The sequence below is a fragment of the Drosophila montana genome, unplaced genomic scaffold, assembly GCF_035044405.1.
Source record: "Drosophila montana isolate Dmon_TW-CO22-7 unplaced genomic scaffold, ASM3504440v1 contig_786_1, whole genome shotgun sequence".
Taxonomy (NCBI): domain Eukaryota; kingdom Metazoa; phylum Arthropoda; class Insecta; order Diptera; family Drosophilidae; genus Drosophila; species Drosophila montana.
Window position 1 is genome coordinate 68,297 of NW_026999081.1, and position 17,702 is coordinate 85,998.

The window sequence follows — 17,702 nt, forward strand, 5'->3', positions numbered from 1 at the left end:
TTTAGTTTTTTTTTATATCGTTTAGTCTTATCCTTGAGTTGTTGTTACTTTAACATAAAAAAAAAAATTTACGTAAATACACTTAATTATGTTTGTTGTTGATATGCCCTACTAGGGGCAATAGCTTTAAGAACATAATTCAATTAACTTTTTCTCTTTTGCTTGATATTAATTATAGCTATGTATATATATTAAACCTTAATTTATGGGCTCCTGCAGTCGATAACAATCCGAGGCGATTTTCCATTTATCATTTTCAGCGGTTATGACAAAGGATTGCTGAAAGGTGCGCATCTGCTGCTCGGCATATTTAACCGTCCCGCTGGCCAAGATGATATACGTGGTCTGACCACCCACAGCCGGGTCAAGGATGGGCTGTGAGTCCAGCGTTGTCAGCTGATGACGCGACGACGGCAACTCCAAGAAATACCGTTCAATTGTCTCACGACCCTGTGCTCCGTTGCCGTTCCAGCTAAAGTTAGCCGTGTCAATATACAAACGACCCATTTGCTAAAAGAAATGAAAATGGCATAGAAAAATAATTGTTTTGTTTATTGCAACAATTGTTGCAATTGCCGGCTGGCATACGTACATGGCGCCGATTGTCCAAAGAGGCGTAGTATAGACGCGTAAAGTCTTCGGCCGTGCGACAGCAGGCTTCCACTTTGGCCTTAAGCTCCTAATAAAAGACGATAAGTATACATTGTTTAAATTAGAATTTAAAATAATGGAAACTCACGTTGTTCATCGCGTTTATTTCTTGCCTATTCGAAATGAGCTAACCACCAAGTGAGAAGGGTTGCAATTTGCACGTATCGAGAAAAATAACAGCTGATACTTGAAGTTGGCTGCGCTCTGAATTCCAATTGGTGCGCTAATTAAATTCACAATTTTAAATTGAAAATGCACTCAACAAATAAGCATATATAAGATTCTGTTTTATAATTCCTAATAATAATTACTAAAATAAAAGTTATGAGGCTTTACTATCACTACATGTTCGCTGTTGCCATGCCCAACTGTTGGCAATAGCTTTTATAATAGAATTCGCATTTGTTGCACATCAAGTGATAACATTTTCGAATCAGTATAGTATATTAAATTGTTAAATAATTGGCTCCTGCAGGCGATAACAATCCGAGGCGATTTTCCATTTATCATTCTCAACGGTTATGACAAACGATTGCTGAAAGATGCACGTCGGATGCTCAGCGTATTTGACCGTGCCGCTGCCCAAGACCATATACGTGATCTGATCGCCCACAGCCGGGTCAAGGATGGGCTGAGAGTCCAGCGTTGTCAGCTGATGACGCGACGGCGGCAAGTCTAAGAACTGTTTTTCAATGGGCTCACGGCCCAGTGCTCCGTTGCCATTCCAGGTTAATTTAGCACTTTCTATATACAAACGACCCATTTGCTAAAAATCCACGAAAAATTATGTATTTGCTTATTGCAACAAATTAAACAATTGCCGGCTGGCATACGTACATGGCGCCGATTGTCCAAAGAGGCGTAGTACAAACGCGTAAATTCCTCGGCTGTGCGATTGCATGCTTCGATTTTTGCCCTTAGATCCTAATAAAATGCATGTAATAATAGTACTTAATTCAATTTTAGTACCTTACTCTGTTCATTCCGTTCGCTTTTAATTTGACTTTAAGTAACCACTGAAGAAATTGATGACCGACAGGAAAATTTGCTGCGCTTGATCAAAAGCTGGTTAGCTAACGAAATAATCTCACAATTTTGAATACCTGTGCAGGCAGCAAATTGGGCAAATCATTCAATTAGAGCTGATTCAATTGACCTTTCAAACAGCTTCTCCAGCAACTCTTCAGGGTTTACTGTAAACGCGTTTCCTGCATTTAATTGTTATATTTTTATGAGAAACTTGTGAGTAAGTCGATTGAGTTCAAGTTTATGGGACTCTTTTCAAATCTGACAACAGTTTTCGTTGCTTTAGTAGACAAAACTATCAAGGTATTTTTGGTCCCGCACACGTTGCCCAGCAGCTTGTGCCTTCGCTGTCAGGTTGAGAAGAGAGATTTCGATATATTTTACGAGGCGCGCGTTAAGGCGAATAGCGATTTATCGAGTTTGCAAATATCGATATAAATCGCTGTTTATCAAATTAGATAAACATGGCGCCTTCTGATTTAAATTACAAATTCCTATTTGACTGTCCAATTGGCTGCTAAAACTGACATTTTGTATATTGGCTAGTATTATATACAAATGTAAGCTATTTCTGCTGATTTGATGGTATCTAATAAGTAAAACGAAAATACAATTCAACAAATTCGTTATTTGCTGGCAATCGCTTTTGTAATGTACATGTTTCTTTTTGTGCAAGAACTGTCGACATTCAAGAATGTTTATATTAAATACAACCAGATGTAAAAATTATTGGTTTATTGGATCATATAGGCGATAACAATCCAAGGATATTTTCCATGTATCATTCTCTGTGATTATGACAAAGGATTGCTGAAACGTACGCAGCGGATGCCCAGCGTAAAGAACTGTTCCGTTGACCAGGATGATAAACGTGGTATGAACACCCAAGGACGGGTCATGGAAGGCCTGCGAGTCCAGCGACGATGGTAATGCCATGAAGAGACTTTCAATTGCCTCACGGCCCTGCATTTCAGTGAAATTCAATGTGCATTTTGCACCTTCCAAATAGAAATAACCCATTTGCTAAAAAAAAAAAAAAACAAAGTTGTTCAAATGTGATTTTTCAACTACCCGTTTGTTCTCATTTGACACTCACGTTGTTCATTGCGTTCGAGTTTCAAGACTGAGCATAAATGCAATTCACAGTTTTAAATACCTATTCCCTTTTTGGAGACGTCAAGGATCTGTGCAGAGGTTATTGATGCAAATATTAAGTGTCGATAGTTTGTACACCAAGCGGTCATGCTGTCTCTGACTGATATAAATGAGTTACCGAATGGCAGCACTTTTTGCGAAAATGGCAGCACTTTTAGCGACAGTAGACCGTAATTCGCACAATTTCAAAACATTTAACAAAACAGTACTGGTGTCTCCTTAGAAATATATGGAGAACTCTTGCAACAACAAAAGAAAAACAAGGGACAACAACCTAAAAAAAAAAAACTCTTACAAAATGTTTTAAATTATCTGCAATTGATGCTATTTATACCTTAAGAATGCAGTTCCTCAATGCAGTTCCAACCGATGTAATCCTTGTCAAAATTCACAAAAAATATCTCTCGTTATTTAAGAACAAAGTGTTAATGATTTATTGATTCCGCACTGAAAACTCAGATCGTAAAAACTTCTGCGACAAAATGCATCTGCAGCGAAAGCTGTCAATGTCAAATTCCAAAACAAAATGGCGTCGATAATAGATGCGCGTTAAGGCGAATAGCGTTTCATCGACTTTGCAGTCATCGATATATTGGTATAGAATCGATCTGGGAAACAGGCAACATCGAGATATTTCACACTTACGAGCAAAACATCGATATATCCTTGTAAATTAAAGATCCTTAGATATGAATTTCAACTCGAAACATCAATCAGCAAGTCCTTGACGGCCATTGATATTGCAAAAAGTATGTAAAGTAGTTTGTAGTCCGATCGAAAAGTAAACAAACCCCGTTCCAGGCTCCTAGCTCGGGATTGGGCTGCGCCCTGATCACCAATCAGTCGGTCAGTATATATTATTATATGGAGATAATTAGTTTATTGGCTGCTTAACGCGATACAAATCCGAGGAGATTTTCCATTTATCATTCTCAGAGGTAACGAGAAAGACTTGATTGAAGGGGCACATCGGCTGCCCAGGATACTGGACGATTCCGCCGACCAGGATCGTGGTTGTCAGCTGATTGCCAACAATTGAGGCCGGCATGGGCAAGGCGTCCAACGTTTTCAACTCATGATGCGAAGACGGCAATTCCAAGAACTTTTGTTCGATGGCCTTGCGGCCATATGTGCAAATGCCATTCCACGTTAATTTTGCATTGTCCAAATAGAAATAACCCATTTCCTGCAATAATCAACAAAACGAACGAATTGCTTCAAACGACGCTTGCAATTGCCGATAGACGTATGTACGTACATCGCGCCGATTGTCCAGAAAGGCGTAGTACAAGCCCGTAAAGTCTACGGCCGTACGGCCGCACAGTTCCAGATTGGCCTTAAGCTCCTAATGAAAGTGATTCCCTTTGATAATACTTAAATTTCAAATTTTATTAAAAAAACACTCACGTTGTTCATCGCGTTTGTATTTCACTGAGTGAGTAGGGCTCCAGTTTTCCGATTTCGGCGAGTTTCGCAGTGAAGTTGGTTGCGCTTCGATTGACATAAATGCAATTCTCAGTTTCGAATGCCTTTGCAGGCAGCAAATGGGGCTTTGTATTCCCTCTTGGAGACGTTAAGGATCTGTTGAGAGATTGTATATAGAGAATAACAAGTTACCAACGAAGTAAAAAATATTACACCCTTTTTACCCATTTTTAGAGTATGAAAACATAAACTAAATGGAGAGTCATGCGGTGTGAGAAATGAAATATTCCATAAAAAATATTAAAGACCTGCTAAGGACCTCTGAGGAAATGTTTAAAGTTATTTGCACTCTTGTGCCCCGCTTTAAATTGTAACTATTTACAACTTACAACAAGCTCAATGCAGCTCCTACTGATGTTGGCCTTGCCGAAAAAAAACAACTCTCGTTACTTAGGAAGGACTTAACGCTGTATTATATATACGCAGTATATATCCAGCACTGAGAACTCACTTCGTACAACTCCTGCGAGTTGTCACTGTCAGTTTGAGAAAAACAAAATGGAGTCGATAAAAGGCGCGCGCGTCGAGGCGAATTGCGATTTATCGACTTTGCAATAATCGATATATCATTATAGATTAAATCGCATTAATTGGTTGCTCTCAAAATATATTAATAAATTCCCATTTGCCCATCCGTTGAAATTGCAATTTAATGATTAAACAACCAATGAAACATATTTTTTAATATAATAGTTAGGTATAAAAACCTTAAGCAAGGGGCACATGCGGATATATATTATATATATATATATTCGCATGCGGCTGTTGCACTCCTTCAACTTTTAACTACGCACGATTAGAGCCAACATATCCAAAAGCTATACGAAATTATATAGTTAGGTTCACTTTTGCCTTTCTGACAGTATCTCAAAAGTAAAGAAAACCTGTTGAACACACTTAAACAAGTTAGTTGTTGCTATGCCTCACTACTGACAATAGCTTCGATAACATCATTTTATTTATAATATGTTTTTTGTACATCAATTGATAATCAAACAAACTACAACAGGCGATAACAATCCGAGGTGATACTCCATTTGTTATGCTCATAGGCTATAACAAAGGACTGATTAAAAGCTCGCAATGGCTGCCCAACGTACAAGACCGTTCCACTGCTCATAATGATGTACGTGGGCTGACCCCCCAAGGAGTAGAGGAACGGCTGCGAGTCCAGCGTTTGCAGTTCATGACGCGACGGCGGCAAGTCCAAGAATACCCTTTGGATGGCCTGACGGCCCAGTATATCGTTGTCATTCCAGGTCAATTTGGCACTGTCCAAATAGAAATAGCCCATTCTCTGCAAGAATCAAAATAATAATATGCCAATTGTTGATTCATGTATGTACGTACATCGCGTCGACTGTCAATAAAGTTATAGTACAGATCCGCAAAGTCAGCGGTCGTCTGATAGCAGTGCTCTACTATGGGATCTATCTCCTAATAAAATAATACTTAATTTCCATTTCCATTTTAATGCATTGACACTTACATCGTCCAGTGTATCCATTTGTTTTTTATTTAAACGTTATCTCGGAAAGAGGAGAACTGCAATTTGCAGATATCGATTGACGGCTTGCAGCGAAGTTGGCTGCGCTTTAAATGACAAAGTTCAATTCACAATTTTAAATACCTTTGCAGGCAGGCAGCAAATGGTGCGTTGAATTCCCTGGACCAACAGACAGAGCAACAACACAAGCGCCAATTGGAGATGTTTAAGATCTGTTAACTTTGTATTATTTCTGCAACAAAATGCACCAATAAAACAAATTAACTCGAACGATATTGTTTCAATTATTTGGGAGTAATTCTTAAGATTCCCACATCATTTTGCAAGCAATTTAAAAGCAATAGTTCTTTTCACCCACAGAGTAAAATCATACTATTTCTTCTTTGCTCTCTCGCAACCCGGGAAAAACACCTAGCAAAAAGCTCAATAAGAAAATATTTGCATGTGCATTTGCTGCTTTAAATTATGGTTTATATGCAGCTTATACAGATGTTAATCTTTCCAAAAACTCACAAAACTGTCGTATTTTAGAAAAATTAAACCAAGAGCTCAATTTTGCGCAACTCCTCCAATAATATTATGTTGACACTGTCAGATTGAAAACAAAATGGTGTCGATGATAGGCGCGCGTTAAGGCGAATTGCAAGCTATCGACTTCAGTCATCGATATATCGTTATAAATTAAAGCTAGCGCTGTAATTGCTGCGATAATTGAACATTAAAAATTCATCGATATGTGGTAAAGATGCTGCACGACAATCGTATAATCGCGCTGGCTCCTTTAACGGCAACTTTTGATTGCCTGTATTTAAAAAAATACGCAAGAAAGTGAAGTTCGTTTGTCGAAAATGGAATTCTGATAAAAGTAATTTAGTGCATGTTCTTATGTGGGGAAACTTAAACGAAGTATTAAAAACACTAAAGAAACTTGCAAACATATATTATATTTGTGAATAAGGACTACACTAGACATTACCACGTGATACAATTTGAAACTAACAAATGGAAATAGATACCGAAACATTTATCAATAACGAATCAAGTTGGTTATGGGAAAAGAGCGACGCAAACTCATGCATTTCTCACGATCGATGAACAGAGCGTTGACCTTGTTGCGCAAATCCTCCTCCAGGATGCAGCGGGTCTTGAGCAAAGACTGATGGGTGGCCTCCGCCTGCTGCAGCTTATGATGTAGCACGTCGACAGTGCCTTGCAAGTCCTGCACCTCCAGCACAAGGCGATCGTGGGCTGTATCCCTGGACGAGAATATGGCAGGTGAGAGAAAATTCCAAGATAAATATGATTAATTCATGACTTACTTGCACAGCTCCATGCCCTCACGATGAGAGCGCGCCTCGAGACGCGTCTGCGCCACCTTAAGCGGATTCGATTTGTCCTGTATGGCCTTCTGCAGTAGAAACAGATGTTTCTCCATATCGAACAGCTCCTGCTGCACCTTCTGTAGATGCATCTGTACGCGACTCTTCGCGCCGGCCATTTCCTGGGCGCGCCTATCCAGCGCATTGTTCGTATTGTTCCAGAAGTCCCAGACAGAGGAGGCCACGGCATTGACCACGTTCTGTGAGTCGCTGCGCAGCTGCGACAACTTGGCGCGTTCCGCCTGCGAACTGGATTGGAATATACAATAAACAATTTGATTCGCATGGGATGGGATGGGATGGGATGGGATGGAAAACTGAATAGCCTCTTACCGCTTGACATGCTCACTGCTGGCCAGTGCCCAGGAGTCCTGTGTGCTGACCGTCGGATCGTACTTCTCGATGCCACCGAAGTAGGTGATGCCGCGACTGTAGTTGTTCAGGCGATGGCACATGGAATCGATGCCCATGGTGGACTCCTTTTGTGTTACATCGATTTCCAGCAAATGCTGGGCGCCACGGCAGTCGATCGCCTGCTTGGCAATCTTCTCGTGCAGATCCTTGAGACGATCGCGCGAATTGCGCAAATGATTGATCTCCAGTAGCAGCGCCTTCTCCACATTATCGTGCACCTTCTCCATGCCCTGACGTCCCTCGCGATGGAATAGACACTCCTGGGCGATATGCAGCGGAATCTCCAGGTCCAGCATCGCCTTGCCGCACTGCCGCTGCAGCTCATTGATGTCGGACATCTCGCCAATCAACTTCTCCAGCTCGGCGTTTAGCTCGTTGCGCCAAAATGTCAAATCCGTAATGCGTTCACCCAGACGGCGACCGGCGTCCCGCTGGCCCATCGATGCCGTCTCGTCCGTCTCGCGCATAAGACGCACTGCATCATTGCGCATGCGCTCCGACATGTTGCTGCGCATGAATCAGCCAATTCAGTGGACAGCATTCCGTATAGACTAATAATTTCACTCACCGATTCGTGTTGGACTCGCCGTAGATGCCAATATTGTTGTTGTGCCACTCGTTGTTAGTGTAGCGCGTGTAGAGTGCGGCACGTGCCGCATGCTGTGGATTGCGCTCGAATCCGGTAACAAGATTCGGAAATATCATGCCCTCCGTTTTCATGCCCTGGGGCACAAAGCATGGCTGCGTCATCTGATTGGTAACCGGCTGCTCCGGCATATGCTTCACCTCGATCATCTCGAAGGCCATTTTGGGCCGCCACGGATGCCGCTGCGTTGTCTCATAGGAGGCGGCCAACCGAGTCGGCACTGTCGCACCACTGATTGGCTCCATGCAGGGCGGCGCACCCGCATGGCTCCATGGCTGCAATTGAGAATACATGACGCTCTGTGTCGGCAACGCAGTGTTTCCATCGTGCTGGTTCGACATGATTGCTGCTGTGCTTGATACTCCGAAAATTTTAATTACTTAGAATTTGGTGCAACTACAATAAAGGTAAAATTAAAAAAAAAAAAAATATATGTCGCGAAAAAAATATTCCAACACGATATGAAGTTGTGCGAGATTGTAAGATAACTAAATAATAAAAATGTACTTAGCATTAGATAGTAAAGCAGCGCCTACTGCTGTACATTTTGCATAAATCAATGTTATTTTTGGTGCTGGTTATATATGATAGGTTGATAGATGATACATATGATTCCATGAGATTGCGATGATCCTTGCGCTCTTTGTACTCGTTCATATCCGCTGTGGGCCATTTATCAAGCAGATTATCCTTGACCAAACGATGATCAAATTTGCGATTTTCAAGATATAAGTGCTTTTGGTTTTGGGTGATCTCATGACCTTTCAGTGGTGCCATTGCATCCAATAAGTCTTGGGCTTGCTCACTCACAATGGGCACACTTGAGCGCAATAGCAGATTCTTGAGGGTTTCGGGCGCCTTCTGTGGATTTGGATTTCGTTGCCTTGATAAATTATCCTCGGTCAACCAGCACAGCATTTGCAAATAATGGCTTATGCGCTGGTAACTGTAGTTTAGCACTGGAATTCCGCAACTGAAGACGACGCATTGGATATTGACTTTAATATTGATTTAACTTGGCTTGGTAACTTAGTAGCCGCTGTGGTTGTTGATAGCGTGCGTTTTGTAAAATCAATGGCATTGAGTGTATTGTGCTATGGCTTAAGTTCAATGTCTAACTTGACGACAAGAAAAATTGTTGCGGACTATTTATTTTATTTACATATTCATCAGAGCAAATGAGTTTTAATTTGCAGTTTAAATGCAGCGCCACAATGGAGTGCATACATATCGATATATCAATATCGATATATTAATCGTGTTTCTTTAATTTTACTTTTAATTTAACAATATTTAATAATCGCTTGAAATTTCAGCATAAAATATACGAATATAAATTAGATGTGTCGATAAAATCGCCAAGGCCATATTTAAAAAACATCAAAAATTAATTTGCCATATATGTGTTAACACAATTAATCGATAGGGCTGGCACATCCAAGAGCGTGTCACGCACGGCATGCCGCAGTGTGAGTGTATACACATGACTAACACACAGATGTGCGATGTGCCCCACGACGAACACGGTCAACGTAAAAAAAAAAAACAGTAGACAACACTTGCAAATCGAAACGAAACGCTGGCTGAAGAAAAGCAGGCGAAGGCAACATAATCAAAGCACATACGAATGTGACAGTCTACACAGTTCGAATACGGGTTTGATTGAGCGATTTGCACAACACGCGAATAATATTTAAAATAGCGGAGTACAACCAAATTCGATGCCATGAGCGCCAACAAACCAAGCGAGGCAACAACACCGTCAAGTGCAGCCGCCAGCGAGGCGGATGCCGAAACATCGGATGCCGCCACAGGAACAGCGGCTGCAATTACGACTGACGACTCTGCCACACTAGAAGCTGAGGCGGGGTTGGCCGAACTGAATCAGTTCATCGGCGAGCTGCAGGAGAAGATCGACGCAAAGCGTCAGCTGCGCCAGCAGAATGCCAACTTTGAGCTGCCCGGCGATGAGTATTTTGCGCGCCTCGACTCCAGCCTGAAGAAGAATACGGCATTTGTGAAGAAGCTAAAGGTCTTTACGAGCACACAGCTGGAGGCGCTGCTGCGCGAACTCTCCGCCTTGAATCTGAGCAAATACATTTCCGAAATATGTGCTGCACTGGCCGAGGCCAAGCTAAAGATGACAGATGTGCCTGCTGTGGTGACATTGGCCTCCAAGCTGCACTGCACCTACGCGGACTTCAATACGCAGTTTCTTGAGGCATGGCAGAAGGCACTTAATATCAAAGCGTCCGAGAAGATAAGCAATCCGAGTAAATTGCGCGTGGATTTACGTCTGTTCGCCGAGCTGGTCAGCTCTGGCGTCATCCAGATGAAGCCGGGCTTGGCACTGCTGGGCATGGTGCTGGTGCAGCTGATAGCCCAGGACAAGGACGATCATAGCAACTTTTCCATAATACTATCCTTTTGCCGCCATTGCGGCGAGGAATATGCCGGCCTGGTGCCACAGAAGATGCAACAGTTGGCCAACAAATATCAAGTGGAGGTGCCCAAATCGGATTTTCTGAGCGCCGACAAGCAGCTAAATCTGCGCACCATGCTCAAGGGCTATTTTAAGGCGCTCTGCAAGCACGTCCTGGCCGAGCAGGCCGCATTAATGAACATGACCAAAAACATACGCCGCACCATGGAGTGCAAGGGCGAAATAAGCCAGGAGAAACGCGAGAAATGTGAACTGATGCAGGCGAGCTTTGACAAGCTGCTCGCCTCGGCCCAATCGCTGTCGGAGCTGCTGGGCGAACCGCTGCCGGAGCTGACCAAAGAATCCGAATGCTGCAATCCGGGCACTGTCATTGACAATATGCTGGACAGCGCCGCCTTTGGCACACTGGATCCCTGGGGCGATGAGGAGACGCGCGCTTTCTACACGGATTTGCCCGATTTGCGTCAGTTTCTGCCAAACTTTTCGGCACCCAAAGTCGATCTGGAGACATTAGAAGAGCCCAGCGAGCTGACCGAGGAGGCTATCGATGCCAATATCGATGCGGAACTCGACATGGATGATCCGCCGTCAACGGCCAGCGACACGGCCCTCGACAAGGAGCAGGAGGAGCAGCCAACAGCTGCTACACCCACGGCTGAGGCGGCAGCTGCAACAGCCGGAGCTGCAGCTACTGCACCTGCTGTGCCGATTGACAAGAAAATGGGCAGCGCACTCATGGAGTTGGGTCGCCAGCAGCAGCAGCAGCAACAACAGCAAACGGTGAGTAGTCCGTCTATACGGGGCTAAGCAAGCTTAACGAATTGTGTCACGCATAGATAGATACATCTCCCAACCCATTCAGAATATATAGTCTAGAACAGTATCAACAACCGAAGCTATATCATTTAACGGCAATAGGAATGATCGGTCGATAGGCTAGTTAGATTCGCAGATCTAGAACATTTAGCTTCCGCTCCAATTGGCATATAAATTCTATATAAAAAGTTAAAAACTCAGTTGTAATGTTTTTTTTTTTTTAAATGGGTGAAAAAGGAAGGGACACGTTTGAATTGAAATAATATATATCTCTACATACTAATGCATCTCTCACTCTCTCTCTTTCTTTCTCTCGCTGTCTCTCTCTCTCTCTCTCTGACTGATCCCATGCAGCAGCAACAACAACAGGCACAATCGCAGAGCCAACAGCTGCGCCAGCAATTCGACGTGTTCCTTCTGAATCTGTTCAATTGCGTTAACAAGGAGCTGATCGATTCGGCGGCAATCGAATTTCTGCTTAATTATAATACAAAGCATCAGCGCAAGAAGCTAACCAAGACGATTTTTAGTGTGCAGCGTACGCGTCTCGATATATTGCCATATCTGTCGCGATTTGTGGCAATTGTGCACATGTGCAACACGGATGTGGCCGCTGATCTGTCCGATTTGCTGCGCAAGGAATTCAAATGGCATATACGCAAGAAGAACCAACTGAATATCGAGTCCAAGCTGAAGATTGTCCGTTTCATTGGCGAACTGGTCAAGTTTGGGCTGTTCAAGAAATTCGATGCCTTGGGCTGCCTGAAGATGCTGTTGCGCGACTTTATACACCATCACATCGAGATGGCGTGCGCCTTTGTGGAGGTCAGCGGTGTCTATTTATATAACTGCCGGGATTCGCGTCTCTTGATGAACGTCTTTCTTGATCAGATGCTGCGCATGAAAACGGCAACGGCCATGGATTCACGCCATGCGGCACAAATCGAGAGCGTCTATTATTTGGTTAAGCCGCCAGAATCGGCTAAGCGTGAGATAACACCACGCCCGCCCATGCATGAGTATATACGCCATCTGATCTTTGAGGAGCTGTGCAAGCAGAATGTCGAGCGTTGCATCAAAATGCTGCGACGCATCAATTGGCAGGATCCGGAGATAAGCAGCTATGCCATCAAGTGTCTCAGCAAGGCATATCTGTTGCGCTTTCCGCTCATACGCTGCCTGGCCGATCTTGTCTCTGGGCTGAGCTCCTATCAGCCGCGCGCTGTCACCATTGTCATTGACAATGTGTTTGAGGATATACGCGCCGGGCTGGAGATACACTCGCCCAAGATGTCGCAGCGTCGCATCGCCATGGCCAAATATCTGGGCGAGATGTATAACTATAAGCTGGTCGAGTCAACGCATATACTTAATACACTGTATTCGATAATATCGCTCGGCGTGACATTGGATCAGTCTGTGATCTCGCCGCTGGATCCGCCCGAGAGTCTATTTCGCCTTAAGCTGGCCTGCATGCTGCTGGACACCTGCGGCCCCTACTTTACCAGCCAGGCCACACGCAAAAAGTAAGCCCCTCCAATATTTGTTGGCCCATAATTATAACCTAATTCAAACTATTTGTAATACTCTTCACAGATTGGACTACTTTTTGGTGTTCTTGCAGCACTATTATTGGCACAAGAAATCGCATCCGGTGTTCAGCAAATCGGAGAACACCTCGGATCTCTTTCCCATACTCGTCGATCACACCTATCGCGACTGTTTGGCCGGGGTGCGACCGAAGCTCAAGCTGTATAAGAATCTGGAGCAGGCCAAGGAGGCAATTGATCAGCTGCAGGAGCAACTGTATCCACAGCTTAAGGCCAGCAATAATGCTCAGGATGCCAGCCTGACGACCATTAGCGAAATCAACGAATTGGACGAGGGCGTAAGTTGCATAGACCAAATTTGTAATGCCCATTTCAATGATTCGATCGATACTCACCGCGTTTCAATGTTGTTTAGGTTACGGATGATTCAGCTGGCTCATCGAATGATCAGCGCGAACGTCAGGCTGCTGGTGGCTCGGAGGCCGATCAGGCGAACGATTGGACTGAATATGAGGCGGAGCCAGCGCCGCCGCCACCGCCGCCAGAGAAATCCAAAGAGGATCTTGAATTTGAGCAAATGTACGAAAAGATGACCAGCGATTCGTATCAGGAGCGTCTCAAGGAGCCGCCACTCAAAGCCACCAACAAAGATATACCTGTGCCCATGATGGCACGCCTGCAAAAGAAATCCTACGACCAGTTAATGGGCAACAATGTGCCACAGATCTCAAAGGCCTGCGCCAATGCTGCCGCCGCGTCTGCCGCCAACGCCAATGCCAATGCCAATGCCCACGCCCATGCCTCGGATAGCGCTAACAATTTACCAGCAAACGCAGCCGCATGCAGCGATCCGCCTGCTGCAGAGGGTGGTGGCGGCGGCGGCGGCGGCGGCAGCGGTAGCGGTAGCAAGGGCAGCGGCGCTGTGTCCTTTGTGCTGATGGTGCGCGGCAATAAGGGCGGCAAGCAGCAGTTCAAGTCATTTGTGGCCCCATCGGACTCCCAGCTGGCCATCAATCTAAGGCTTCAGGAGCAGAAGACGCGAGAGGAGAAAGAGAAGGTGAAACGTCTTACGCTAAACATAACCGAACGCATCGAGGAGGAGGATTATCAGGAGTCGCTGCTGCCGCTGCAACAGCGCAACTTCACACAGAGCTATTACCAGAAGCCCAACAAGCACAAGTTCAAGCATCAAAAGGGTGCACCCGACGCAGATTTGATCTTTCACTAAGTGTCACCTGTTACAGTCGCCTGGTTGCCAAAGCGTTATCAAACAGACCAACAAACAGCGCCTGTCTGCCCAACGCCTGCCCGACCGATCGACCGACCGCCCTACCGCCCGACTGCCTGCCTGCCTGCCTGCCTGTCTGCTCGCTCAGACGCTCCAAGAGCAATCAATGCAAAGATATCTCTATGTATGTCCAGAGCCATAGACTGGCGTTCACAAGATGCCTTCAATTGCATATGGGCAGACGGACTAGCCAATGCCCAACTATGTTTGTGTACCCATTGTTAGCTCCTTTATATTGTTGTGGAACGTACTTAAGTTGGAGTGTTCTTATCACGCCAAGGCGTCTATGGCGAGCCTAGGCTCACACACTTACACACACACACACAAATGTGTATACATATATATAAGTATATATATCTGTATCTCTATATATATATATTTATATATACATATATATATGTACGGCTAATATGTGTTATTCATAATTCTATGGTTATGTACATAGACTTATAAAGATTTTATAATTGTGTAGATAATAGCAGCGCCCAGACTTGTTAAGAAAACATATTTTGTTTTTTTATTCAATAAACAAAACCCAAAAATCAAAATTTTCACGCAACATCTTCTTAATAAGCACCATAAACTCAACTCTATGAGATGCGTTCGCTTAACATAAAGGAAATTGTTAGTTTTCCCAAAACTCTGTTGAAGAAAACTTTTATAAAAAACTTTTAAATATTGTCAGAAAAAAAAAGAAAAAAAAACACAGGTCTTATTCTCGTTAACATGAATGACTCGTAAGAGATATAAGTATTTTTTACTTTTACAATGAATTTAACAAAAAGGAACTTGTAAGATCTTTTCCGAAGATCACTTTCATAAACACTTCTTAATTATATTATCAATTGTATTATGATTGTTTACTTGAGCGACTAGTAAAATATATAAATTATTTCATTTTAACAAGGAAGAACGCAAAATAGAACTAAGAGAGATCTGTTTGCTTAACAAAAAGGAACTTGTAAGTTCTCCGAGATCTCTCTCCTGAAGTGCACTCACAAACAGCTCTTAAATATTACCAAGCAGTGGTAATAAGTAATTTTTAACTTAACAAGAACAACTTATTTAACAAAAATAAACTCGTAAGTTCTTCAGCATTTCTCTACTGAAGAAGACTTTCACAAACAGTACTCGAATATTATCAAGCTCAATAACAGCTCATCTAGATAAATAGTAGTTTAAACTTAACAATTATTTCTAATTTTCATAGTTATTCATAATGCTCAAGCATTAAACCAATACTTACCTCACCTAATTGTTTTAATTTAATCTACTCTTTCTTAAACAGTTCTTAGGTGCTACGAAACAAGATGCTTTGGAGATAGAATTCATTTGATATTAACAACGTAAACTCAAGGTTTTCTATAGTTCTACGTAATACTCAATTAGGCATAGAGATTTTACAACGAATTGTTAAATGCTTGATTAAAGTTAGGTTTAAATCTAATCTCAGATTATGTTAGTGTAGATTTGAGTGTGGAACGCAATTTTGTTTAAACGTCTTTTTAGAAATTGCTATGAAACTTATTTGTACATGTCATCTCGAGTATTTTATAACTGATTGATTAGTTTGCTTCAAACTTGGGCGGGAACTGTGGGGTATGTATGTATGTATCAACCATGGCATATGCGTCACTTTTGTCCAGCTGTGTCAGCGGTTGGCGTCTGCGGCAGCTGTGCATTAATAGTCATGGACTCGGTATTGAGCAGCATGGCCCAGTCTTCAAGTTTATGCCCTAGGGCCTGAGATGGAGTTTGTATCAACTGTGTATCAATGCCGATGGTTTTGGCGTTAAGCAGCATTGCATCCATTGCCCAATCTTCATTATTGTTATTTTCCAGCTCTTGGTTCGGCGTCTTTATCAGCTGTTTATCAATGGCCATCGATGCGGTATTAAGGCGCAGGGCTTCCAGCACCCATTTATCAATTTTGTTCTCCAGCTCTTGGATTTGGGCTTTTGTCAAATGTGTATCAATGTCAATGGATTCGGTATTAAGGAGCATGGCATCCATTGCCCAGTCTTCTAGCTCTTGATTTGGCGTCAGTGTCAGCTGTGTATCTCTGGTAATTGACTCGGCTTTAGGAAGCAAGTCATTCTCCAGCTCTTGGGTTGACGGTGCATCAATGGACATGGACTCGACGTTAAGTAGCATGGCATCGAGTGCCCAATCTTCATCATTGCTCTCGAGCTCTTGGTTTAGCGTCTGGGTCAGCTGTGTATCGATGGACATTGACAGGGTATTAATGTGCATGGCATCCAGTGCGCAGACTTCCTTATTAAGCTCCAACGTCTCCGAATGCCACAATTGCGATTCCCTAACGCTGACATTGCTGAGCTGAGCATCTTCTTTTGCCCGCGTTTCCTGCAGAACGGCCGATTCGCTGTACTTTTGATCGCAGCGCCAACGATCGAGCCGGCAGTTATTATCTTTTTTCAGCTGGCAGCTGCGTATGTGATTGCATTTGGCTATCTCGTCGTCCGTATAGGGCAGTATCTCACGCCTGTGCACAGCCTTGATCAACATGGCATTGATGTAGCAATCGGAACGATTGGCCCGGCGATCCTTACGCCGCAGCCGCCGCTTGGCGTCCCACACACAATTGAAGAGCGTCATATTGACACGCAGCTTTGTTCGGCGGCATAACATGTTCACCTCTGCGGCACTGTGCACCCTTCTCAAATCGCTGTTTTTTATTTTCTATGGAAATTGACTTTCAGGTTTAACCATCGCGATCTTTGTTTTGAATTTTGCGTACTTACGAGTGCTGCATACATTTCCTGTAGGCGTTGCTTGTCATCTGCATCCACTGCCAGGCTTAATATCTTTTTCTCTTCCTCATTTTGATAGTTAATCAGCTCGCGTGTTAGGCTATGCGGCATATATTGCAACATCTTGACATATGTTAAAAAGCAACTGCAACTGTAAAGCAAATAGTATTAAGCTCTGTTGCTTGCCGCTTAATAAGCACATTTTGTGGTATTTTCATTGCTGCACACATTGGTCACACCGTGCAGCACAGTTCGGCCAATAGAATTTGAAATTGGTAAGCTGCCGATTTACGTGGAACTGATGAGTATCGATGCTCGATAAACTATTTTAAAATATCTGGCAAGGTTTTTGGCAATAATTAAACTTACATCGTAAACTTAAGGTCCCCAGCTTATAAGAGTCACAACTGCACATATAGGGATTGGCTCAGTTCGTAGTCCTGATCATGAATATATATATATACATACATACTTTATGCATTGTTAATTTTTAATGAATGCAGAATTTGCAAATGACAAAAAGTGCATAAATATTTTAATTTTATAATTCAATTGAAGTTCTTTAAATTAC

General features: G+C 43.1%; 7 protein-coding genes across 15 annotated transcripts; 1 reads left to right on the plus strand and 6 right to left on the minus strand.

Moving 5' to 3' along the window:
• Nucleotides 1-95: 95 nt before the first annotated feature.
• Nucleotides 96-878, minus strand: LOC135440003 (NTF2-related export protein-like). Its single transcript, XM_064698943.1, has 3 exons — nt 740-878; nt 593-679; nt 96-510 (listed from the first exon to the last, which is right to left on the minus strand). The coding sequence occupies exons 1-3, from the start codon at nt 746-748 to the stop codon at nt 199-201; spliced, it is 408 nt and encodes a 135-aa protein (XP_064555013.1). The 5' UTR covers nt 749-878; the 3' UTR covers nt 96-198.
• A 121-nt stretch (nt 879-999) lies between these two features.
• On the minus strand, nt 1,000-2,012 carry LOC135440002 (NTF2-related export protein-like). Of its 3 annotated transcripts, none has more exons than XM_064698942.1 (4): nt 1,808-2,012; nt 1,626-1,754; nt 1,489-1,575; nt 1,000-1,417 (listed from the first exon to the last, which is right to left on the minus strand). In XM_064698942.1, exons 2-4 carry the CDS (start codon nt 1,632-1,634, stop codon nt 1,106-1,108), a joined length of 408 nt encoding a protein of 135 aa, XP_064555012.1. In that variant the 5' UTR covers nt 1,635-1,754; nt 1,808-2,012; the 3' UTR covers nt 1,000-1,105. The 3 variants fall into 3 exon arrangements, with proteins under 3 accessions (XP_064555012.1, XP_064555010.1, XP_064555011.1); XM_064698940.1 differs by having other exon boundaries at nt 1,626-1,704; nt 1,755-2,012; XM_064698941.1 differs by having other exon boundaries at nt 1,626-1,699; nt 1,755-2,011.
• Nucleotides 2,013-3,685: 1,673 nt separating this feature from the next.
• LOC135440020 (NTF2-related export protein-like) lies at nt 3,686-4,785 on the minus strand. 3 transcript variants are annotated; one of them, XM_064698976.1, is made up of 4 exons: nt 4,769-4,785; nt 4,240-4,413; nt 4,091-4,177; nt 3,686-4,018 (listed from the first exon to the last, which is right to left on the minus strand). In XM_064698976.1, exons 2-4 carry the CDS (start codon nt 4,246-4,248, stop codon nt 3,707-3,709), a joined length of 408 nt encoding a protein of 135 aa, XP_064555046.1. In that variant the 5' UTR covers nt 4,249-4,413; nt 4,769-4,785; the 3' UTR covers nt 3,686-3,706. The 3 variants fall into 3 exon arrangements, with proteins under 3 accessions (XP_064555046.1, XP_064555045.1, XP_064555044.1); XM_064698975.1 differs by lacking the exon at nt 4,769-4,785 and adding an exon at nt 4,647-4,743; XM_064698974.1 differs by lacking the exon at nt 4,769-4,785 and adding an exon at nt 4,473-4,590.
• A 438-nt stretch (nt 4,786-5,223) lies between these two features.
• On the minus strand, nt 5,224-6,412 carry LOC135439992 (NTF2-related export protein-like). Of its 3 annotated transcripts, XM_064698927.1 has the most exons (4): nt 6,338-6,412; nt 5,807-6,056; nt 5,668-5,754; nt 5,224-5,614 (listed from the first exon to the last, which is right to left on the minus strand). In XM_064698927.1, the coding sequence occupies exons 2-4, from the start codon at nt 5,822-5,824 to the stop codon at nt 5,318-5,320; spliced, it is 402 nt and encodes a 133-aa protein (XP_064554997.1). In that variant the 5' UTR covers nt 5,825-6,056; nt 6,338-6,412; the 3' UTR covers nt 5,224-5,317. The 3 variants fall into 3 exon arrangements, with proteins under 3 accessions (XP_064554997.1, XP_064554996.1, XP_064554998.1); XM_064698926.1 differs by lacking the exon at nt 6,338-6,412 and having other exon boundaries at nt 5,807-6,291; XM_064698928.1 differs by lacking the exons at nt 5,668-5,754; nt 5,807-6,056 and having other exon boundaries at nt 6,338-6,382.
• A 340-nt stretch (nt 6,413-6,752) lies between these two features.
• LOC135440021 (tektin-3-like) lies at nt 6,753-8,677 on the minus strand. Its single transcript, XM_064698978.1, has 4 exons — nt 8,186-8,677; nt 7,537-8,124; nt 7,144-7,452; nt 6,753-7,080 (listed from the first exon to the last, which is right to left on the minus strand). The coding sequence occupies exons 1-4, from the start codon at nt 8,602-8,604 to the stop codon at nt 6,852-6,854; spliced, it is 1,545 nt and encodes a 514-aa protein (XP_064555048.1). The 5' UTR covers nt 8,605-8,677; the 3' UTR covers nt 6,753-6,851.
• Nucleotides 8,678-9,797: 1,120 nt separating this feature from the next.
• Upf2 (UPF2 regulator of nonsense mediated mRNA decay) lies at nt 9,798-15,490 on the plus strand. 2 transcript variants are annotated; one of them, XM_064698826.1, is made up of 4 exons: nt 9,798-11,486; nt 11,880-13,048; nt 13,119-13,410; nt 13,488-15,490. In XM_064698826.1, exons 1-4 carry the CDS (start codon nt 9,990-9,992, stop codon nt 14,298-14,300), a joined length of 3,771 nt encoding a protein of 1,256 aa, XP_064554896.1. In that variant the 5' UTR covers nt 9,798-9,989; the 3' UTR covers nt 14,301-15,490. The 2 variants fall into 2 exon arrangements, with proteins under 2 accessions (XP_064554896.1, XP_064554895.1); XM_064698825.1 differs by having other exon boundaries at nt 9,799-11,486; nt 11,877-13,048.
• A 456-nt stretch (nt 15,491-15,946) lies between these two features.
• On the minus strand, nt 15,947-17,288 carry LOC135439945 (telomere-binding protein cav-like). 2 transcript variants are annotated; one of them, XM_064698827.1, is made up of 2 exons: nt 17,123-17,288; nt 15,947-17,060 (listed from the first exon to the last, which is right to left on the minus strand). In XM_064698827.1, the coding sequence occupies exons 1-2, from the start codon at nt 17,252-17,254 to the stop codon at nt 15,993-15,995; spliced, it is 1,200 nt and encodes a 399-aa protein (XP_064554897.1). In that variant the 5' UTR covers nt 17,255-17,288; the 3' UTR covers nt 15,947-15,992. The 2 variants fall into 2 exon arrangements, with proteins under 2 accessions (XP_064554897.1, XP_064554898.1); XM_064698828.1 differs by having other exon boundaries at nt 17,119-17,249.
• Between the last annotated feature and the right edge of the window lie 414 nt (nt 17,289-17,702).

Coding starts and splice junctions, on each gene's coding strand:
- LOC135440002 (XM_064698940.1), bottom strand. CDS start 1,783: ATGATTTGCCCAATTTGCTGCCTGCACAG. Junction 1,705..1,754: donor CCAATTTGCTGCCTGCACAG/GTATTCAAAATT, acceptor CTTTTGATCAAG/CGCAGCAAATTTTCCTGTCG. Junction 1,576..1,625: donor AAGCGAACGGAATGAACAGA/GTAAGGTACTAA, acceptor GCATTTTATTAG/GATCTAAGGGCAAAAATCGA.
- Upf2 (XM_064698825.1), top strand. CDS start 9,990: ATGAGCGCCAACAAACCAAGCGAGGCAACAACACCGTCAAGTGCAGCC. Junction 11,487..11,876: donor AGCAGCAACAACAGCAAACG/GTGAGTAGTCCG, acceptor GATCCCATGCAG/CAGCAACAACAACAGGCACA. Junction 13,411..13,487: donor TCAACGAATTGGACGAGGGC/GTAAGTTGCATA, acceptor AATGTTGTTTAG/GTTACGGATGATTCAGCTGG.
- LOC135440003 (XM_064698943.1), bottom strand. Junction 511..592: donor CTTTGGACAATCGGCGCCAT/GTACGTATGCCA, acceptor CATTTCTTTTAG/CAAATGGGTCGTTTGTATAT.
- LOC135440020 (XM_064698976.1), bottom strand. Junction 4,019..4,090: donor TTCTGGACAATCGGCGCGAT/GTACGTACATAC, acceptor TGATTATTGCAG/GAAATGGGTTATTTCTATTT.
- LOC135439945 (XM_064698827.1), bottom strand. CDS start 17,254: ATGTTGCAATATATGCCGCATAGCCTAACACGCGAGCTGATTAACTAT. Junction 17,061..17,122: donor AGGAAATGTATGCAGCACTC/GTAAGTACGCAA, acceptor CAATTTCCATAG/AAAATAAAAAACAGCGATTT.
- LOC135439992 (XM_064698927.1), bottom strand. Junction 5,615..5,667: donor TTATTGACAGTCGACGCGAT/GTACGTACATAC, acceptor TGATTCTTGCAG/AGAATGGGCTATTTCTATTT.
- LOC135440021 (XM_064698978.1), bottom strand. CDS start 8,604: ATGTCGAACCAGCACGATGGAAACACTGCGTTGCCGACACAGAGCGTC. Junction 8,125..8,185: donor GGCGAGTCCAACACGAATCG/GTGAGTGAAATT, acceptor ATTCATGCGCAG/CAACATGTCGGAGCGCATGC. Junction 7,453..7,536: donor AGCAGTGAGCATGTCAAGCG/GTAAGAGGCTAT, acceptor ATTCCAATCCAG/TTCGCAGGCGGAACGCGCCA.